At 38.1% G+C, this 6,751-nt stretch overlaps 2 protein-coding genes across 2 annotated transcripts; one reads left to right on the top strand and one right to left on the bottom strand.

Moving 5' to 3' along the window:
- The first annotated feature begins 1,210 nt into the window (after positions 1 to 1,210).
- LOC145061681 (organic cation/carnitine transporter 4-like) lies at positions 1,211 to 3,040 on the top strand. The gene is made up of 2 exons (XM_079009216.1): positions 1,211 to 1,687; positions 1,781 to 3,040. The coding sequence occupies exons 1-2, from the start codon at positions 1,279 to 1,281 to the stop codon at positions 2,941 to 2,943; spliced, it is 1,572 nt and encodes a 523-aa protein (XP_078865342.1). The 5' UTR covers positions 1,211 to 1,278; the 3' UTR covers positions 2,944 to 3,040.
- Positions 2,937 to 5,012, bottom strand: LOC145061682 (Ribosomal protein L7Ae/L30e/S12e/Gadd45 family protein). The gene is made up of 7 exons (XM_079009217.1): positions 4,719 to 5,012; positions 4,326 to 4,436; positions 4,142 to 4,189; positions 3,946 to 4,003; positions 3,738 to 3,860; positions 3,303 to 3,470; positions 2,937 to 3,201 (listed from the first exon to the last, which is right to left on the bottom strand). The coding sequence occupies exons 2-7, from the start codon at positions 4,403 to 4,405 to the stop codon at positions 3,133 to 3,135; spliced, it is 546 nt and encodes a 181-aa protein (XP_078865343.1). The 5' UTR covers positions 4,406 to 4,436; positions 4,719 to 5,012; the 3' UTR covers positions 2,937 to 3,132.
- Between the last annotated feature and the right edge of the window lie 1,739 nt (positions 5,013 to 6,751).

The following is a 6,751-nucleotide window of genomic DNA, read 5'->3' as shown; positions in this document are numbered from 1 at the left end:
AAAATCATATAATTTATTGACTATTGGCAACACAACTTGAATCTCAATCATATCCTACAAAATCATATATTATAGTTCAAAAAGTTGAATATATAAGTTCATATTCATATAGAAAAATAAGTTAAAAGTTACTAACAAAAGCAATTTTAAACCCAATATAAGTTCATAAACACAAGTACTTAATTCCGTGCATCTTTTTAAGAATTTGTATATTAGTAGTAGTATTTGGGCCCAATATGGTTATTGAGAGCATATATATTGGCTATGGACTATTAAGGGCATATAGTATGAAATATAAATCATAAACCAAGTTTTAATATAAAACCTATACTCTCCTAATATGTTGTTGGGTGCCTATCCCCCCGCTTGTTAAAGGCTACATCCATCTAATTATATAAGTTTTTCTTTTTTCTGTCACTTCCATTCCTTCCAACCACAATAAAGGAAAATTATTATTAATCCCTTTCAACTCATATTGGTACAAGTTATGATGCATATGTTACAAGTAGAGATGAGAGAAAAGAGGGTGGGAGCAACGATTGCATGTAACCACCCAACCCACACATTATGTGGTACCCCCGGTGGTGTAATTGTGACACCGGTGTTTCGCTCCCAACCTGCACGACTTTGTGCACCCTTCATTTGCCTCCCTTTCTAATCGAAATGATATGATTATTTAAACATATACGCCATAACTGTTTATTTTTTTATCCCTTTGATTACGTACAAAGGACAAACTAATGAAGCACACTCTTTATTAACATTTTGAATCATCAAAGTTAAAATCGATACCAACTCAAAATATAAACAACTCTCAAACTTATTTCCTGAAAAAGCTATAAGATCACATTACTGATCCATAAAATTTGGATATTACAGGAAGGGCAAAATGAGTTAATTGAGATATCTACTTCTGTCACTAAAGATCATGGTCATTTTTGGAATTGAACTCAATTATTGTACAACATGTTCAACAACAGTCAACCACCCTTTCCTACCGGTAGCCCCTCCCCGGCGGCATCTAATTATTCCAATTTTAGGAAAAAAATTAAAATTAATAAAGAGAATGTCGGCCTTGATCAAGACCATTCTAAAACTTTACCCCTTAACAACTTGAAATCAAAAGAACATGTGATGATGTCATCAACAAGTGGCTCAGTTTTTTATTTTCCAAGAACACCTGTTTTCCAGCACTTTATGTTCAGAAATCACCCATATCCTTTCCCTTATATAACAAAAATAAAATATCTTCCCTGATTCACAAACTTATCACCGCCGATGTCACACCATACAGAGGCTTTGAATGATCTCCGGCCACCTCTCCTCCCTCCAGACGACCATGAACTGCCACTCGAGTGGCTCTCCGTCGACCAAATGTTAACCAAATACTGCGGCGAGTTTGGGTTCTGGCAGCTCAAACATTTCATTCTTACGTGTATAGCTTGGGCTCTCCAATCCATCCACACCATGGTTATGATCTTCGCCGACTGTGAACAGGGTTGGACATGCGAACCAGGTTCTGGATGTGTATGGGACGCTGACAAGAGCGTTTGTGGGCTTGACCCAGGTTCATGGCGTTGGGATGATGGTGAAGGGTGGTCAACGGTGGCTGAGTGGGGTCTGGTTTGTGGAGAAAAATACAAGGTTGGGTTGGTTCAAGCTCTGTTCTTCGCCGGCTGCATGATAGGTAAAACACACACTCTCTCTCTCTCTCTCTCTCTCTCTCACTCACACACACACTCTCTTTTTCTCTCTCTCTAGACTAAATCTTACGTCACAGGTGCTGGAATATTCGGTCATCTATCGGATTCAAAACTGGGAAGAAAAGGGTCGCTAACGATCGTATGTAGTTTGAGCTTTGTTTTCGGTCTACTAACATCCATCTCCCCCAACTACTGGACCTACGTCCTCCTCCGTGTACTCACCGGATTCAGCACTGGCGGAGTTGGACTCTGCGCTTTTGTTCTAGCCACCGAGCCAGTAGGTCCCACCAAGCGTGGTATTGCCGGAATGTCCACCTTCTATTTCTTCTCAATCGGAATAGCCCTTCTCTCAGGCATAGCGTACATATTCCGATACTCATGGCGTTCCCTCTACATCGCCTCTTCCATACCCTCCATCCTCTACATCGTTTTCATTCTCCCTTTCATCTCCGAATCCCCTCGGTGGTGCCTTATTCAAGGGAAAACCGATCAAGCCATGAAGATAATGCATAGTATAGCCAAATCCAATGGGAAACACCTCCCTAAAAATGTCTACATTGCCTTAAACGAGGAATGCAATAGTAGTAGTGATCATGATCATGACACAGTTTCTAATACTATCAGAAATGAAACCATAGAAACTGTGGTGGTTAGGGGATCGGTGATAGATGTGATCAAGTCACCATTAACGAGGAAACGATTGTTTCTTGTGATGGGAGTCGACTTCACATGCTCAATCGTGTACTACGGACTGAATTTAAACGTTGTGAATCTAAAAACGAATCTCTATTTGGCTGTGTTACTAAATGCTATTGTGGAGATGCCAGCGTATCTACTGACCGCGATTTTGATTGATAGATTTGGAAGGAAGCCGCTTGGGATTGGAACACAGTGGTTCAGTGGGGTGTTCTGTATTATCGGGGGGATATTGGGAAGCAGAGGGATTTGGAAGGAGGTTACGATGTTGTGTGGAGTTTTGGGAATATTTGGGATGGCGGGGACTTTTAATTTGATGTTTATATATGCAATGGAGTTGTTTCCAACTGTGGTGAGAAATGTCGCACTTGGATGTGGGACCCAGATGATTCAGTTAGGTGCGATATTGGTGCCTTTTGTGGTGGTTGTTGGTGGTGGTTTTCCGTTTATGGTGTTTGGGGCATGTGGGATTGTGGGAGGGATTCTTGTATTATACTTGCCGGAGACATTAAACAAGCCCTTGTATGACACCATGAATAAGTAACTATTGGTAGTTGCATGAAAACAGTTGTAAACATTTAAAATTACTAGATTGTCCTTGATATAAAATTATATATAGACTAAACAAGCCCCTGAAGTTCCATGATTGTTTCAATTACACCCTCTTAACAAAAATGTTTTCAAGTTGATGCCAAGACTATGAACACATCACACATCTCCTTGAACTTCGATTTTATGGCCCCGCAATGTCTTTATCTCCCAAAATCTCGGCTATGACTTTGTTAATTGCATTTCCTCTGGCCTAAAAGAAGCAAAACAATATATGAGAGAAAGAGCAAAAATGAAAATGACGGAAACACCCCTAGAAGAGTACTACTAATTCAAGTTTTGTAGTAATATTACCTTGACTCCAATTGCCATAGCCGTTTTAAGATTCACAATTTCACCTAGTTTAAAAGATCCCCCTTTCTTATCTTTCACAAAAATGACGGAAACGCCCCTAGAAGAGGCCAGGCTAGGTAGGTGCTTTGTAAGCGATCGAGGGTTGCAGTCTGTTGCTATAAGTATGGCCTGTTTTTAGTAGTCAGTTTTTAGTTAGCATCATTTTTACATAGAAGGGTAAAGTTGTCATTTTCAGTTCAAAAAGGGAACAGTCGTTGTCCATAAAGCATTTAGGGGTTGTTTCTTTTCTTTTTCAAATTAAGTCCTGGATAAAGTGTAGCATGCATAACATCTTTTCTTTTCTATACTGAATATGAGACTAAATGACCATTTTACCCTTGCATGCCAAAAAAAACAAATTTTACAATGTTACACAATTTTAAAGTCCCAGATAACCTGCAAATGAAGGGGAGACATTTTAGCATTAGAACTTTCTGTGGGAGAACTTAAAGATCCATGAAGTGGTGGCATCCGTTCAAGCACACGTGTCACATCATTGACACCAATTGAAAGTTGTTGCTAATAAAGAACATATAGAAAACATCATCAGTCAAAGTTGAAACAACTTATAAAATAAAACTAGATTTAAAGAGAAAACTAAAACCTTAAGCCAAATTTTATGAGGTAAAGATTCATCTGAAAGTCTAGCTAACTTGAGTTCTCTGGTGCAAACACAATAAGCTTGTTTTACTTTGTGTATGAATGTAGAAATTTTGGTGAGGGCATAAAAGTATATACTGTAATGTATTATACTTTAAATTCATTATAATTTGTAAATTGTAATGCAATGTATTTGTTACCTTTGAATCGAGTTAAGAAGATGGAGTAGACTTTCACCTTCATAAGAACTAAATGAACACATGACAAATGAAATCATAGTTAGTAATACATTGGTGGAAAACAAGAATTGGCTTAAAGTAGGTTATTGATGTGTGCATATCAGTCTCGAACCCTAAAATGAACACAGAAGAAACGGAAATTTACTTTGGCTGTTGAAGAATGGAGTCGTTAGAGAGTTTCTGAGGCAATATTACTGAACTTTTGTTTCTGTTTTTCATCCGCATTTTGCATTGAACAGATAATTCGATGTAAATCCTCTTCAACAGAACAGTTAAACAGTTATACTCAGTAAACAAACTCAAAAGAAAAACAATAATTTAGGATCGAGAATCACACACACAGTAAAATAGTGTAGTTAACAATTAGGTGAAGAACGATCAGAAATTTGCCTACAATAATCAGAAGACAGAATTATGTGTGCTTTTAAGCTTGAATACTCGCTCCATTCAACAACGGAAGCAATTAGCAAAGTTAACTGAAGTTGCATAAGCTGGTTGCTGAAGGTTTGCTAATGTATATGAAGTCAAAGAGTATTACCTATGATTTCTTGGCTAGTGTCGAATTGTCGATTGCAGCTGGCGCTGCTGGAACTGCTGGAGTGGCGATTTGGAGGTGTTCGCGCTGCTGGACTACCGGCGGTGCCGTTGATTGCAGCCTAGCGCTGCTAGACTACCGCCGGGTGCGGGAATGACTAATGAGGAACCGACGATTGTAACTGCTGTGGAATGTAGAGGTCGGAATCGTGATGGATTAATGCTCGATCGACTATGAAAAGTGAAAACCCTAAATTGATAAAGGGGTTGAGCCTAAAAATCATGCTAAAAATTTTGTTTTAATAAAATCTAAGGGTTAGAGAAAAAAATTTATCAACTTTCTTATATAGGACAAATAATGTAAATTTATAAAGAATTAAATAAACAAAATCATCAAAAGTCTCATGAAGTTACTTAAAGTATAATGATATAATAAGAATAAATAAAAGTAGAATGTTATAACAAACAAAACAAAGGAAATACATAGTTATTTCTTGCATTTAGTATGTCACATACATTTGCTACCAGAATCCGGTCACGAAGCAATAGTAGTTGATGTAGTAGAGCCAAGATCTCTTTGTTGTCCATTTTCTCCACTTATCTGTCCATATACATTTGTAAGATCAGAAACAAGAATTTTTAGTTAGTAAGTCAAAAAAAGCCAAGATGACTATGTTCATGTATCTCACATCAATGTGATAGGTAAACTAACAATTGCTTATTAAAGTACCAAGTCATGATCAAAGCATTAAACAAGCATAGGAAATATGAACTAGAATCATAAACATAAGATAAATGATAAATAAGCATAAATCCTTCAAAAACCCACATACATTCAAAGGTTTTAGCCAAGGTCCACCAAAATAGAGGATTTAGCCACTCATGGCAATAGAATAACAATCACAAAAGTCTAATTGCATAAAGAAACTACCAATAACTTGGAAAGATGAAAAGAAATGAGTTTCAAGCTCCAAAATCGCCTTCTCCTGGTCTTCAATGGTGTAAAATCGAAGTGATAGCTGATAGATCCAACCCCAAGGTAAATGGTAAGCCAAATGACCAAAATGCCCAAAAATGGGCAGTTGCGCGGGTACCCGCGCGACAGAAATTCCACCCGCGCAAGTGTTGCTGGAATGCTATTGGCTCATTTTTCCTCCACTAACCATCCCACTACCAAAGATTCTCTTGGTCCCCTCCATATCCCACATGATTCAAATTAACCAATCATCTTTTAGCTTCAAATATGGATGCTCCAAGCCCAAAATAACAATCCATGATCCATCTTCACAAGCCCACTTCATCCAAGTCTTTAGCCTTTTAAGCCCAAATCTCCCTTAGTGGATCCGCAAAGCCCAATAATGCCTCGGAAACCCACAAAGCCCATTTCCAAGCTAAACCATAACCACAACAAGCTCCAAAACCCTACAAAATACCTCATGCAACATAAAAAGTCTCCGGTATGATCCATAATAAAGAAAATAAATAAAATACAATGCAATAATGATAAAAAAGATCTAAAAATCAAAAATAAACTAATAAAAATAAGGAAATAAAATAAGCTATCAAATCACCCCAAGCTTAACCCTAACTTGTCCTGAAGTTAGAACAAGACTAAAATGAGCTCGGGATGAGCTAAACTAAAAAGGAAAAAGAAAGATACCATAGAACTTTGTCAACATCAGTCAACATGGTCAGAATCAGTCTTTCATGGACCCTACGCATCTTCAAAATGTTCCTCGCTTTAGAACCATAAACCACATTCTCGAACCACTTGAAGGGCGAATAGATCACGGTTGGATGTAGTTGCGGTGTGCAAGACAAAGGAAAAAGAGGATGCGCCCAGTGTGGGCACTTTAAATCACCAATGTAGACCATAGTGCAAGAAGGAAAGGCACCTCTTCACACACTATGAATCCTACATTTGTCAGGCTAAAGTGTATAGTATGAAATAGGGTTTTGCAGCGCGGCCTCCGGGCAAACATCCGATTTCAGAGGTTTCTCCCTTGTACTGTCCTTTACAATTTACCATCTCATTGT

Source organism: Lactuca serriola, chromosome 7 (genome assembly GCF_051521515.1).
Source record: "Lactuca serriola cultivar US96UC23 chromosome 7, Lser_US96UC23_V15, whole genome shotgun sequence".
Classification (NCBI taxonomy): Eukaryota; Viridiplantae; Streptophyta; class Magnoliopsida; order Asterales; family Asteraceae; genus Lactuca; species Lactuca serriola.
Note: the sequence above shows the minus strand (reverse complement) of the source record. Positions and strands in the feature narration are given on the sequence as shown.

Coding starts and splice junctions, on each gene's coding strand:
- LOC145061681 (XM_079009216.1), top strand. CDS start 1,279: ATGTCACACCATACAGAGGCTTTGAATGATCTCCGGCCACCTCTCCTC. Junction 1,688..1,780: donor CTTCGCCGGCTGCATGATAG/GTAAAACACACA, acceptor CTTACGTCACAG/GTGCTGGAATATTCGGTCAT.
- LOC145061682 (XM_079009217.1), bottom strand. CDS start 4,405: ATGCGGATGAAAAACAGAAACAAAAGTTCAGTAATATTGCCTCAGAAA. Junction 4,190..4,325: donor TCCATTCTTCAACAGCCAAA/GTAAATTTCCGT, acceptor GTGTTCATTTAG/TTCTTATGAAGGTGAAAGTC. Junction 3,861..3,945: donor CTCATAAAATTTGGCTTAAG/GTTTTAGTTTTC, acceptor GTTCTTTATTAG/CAACAACTTTCAATTGGTGT.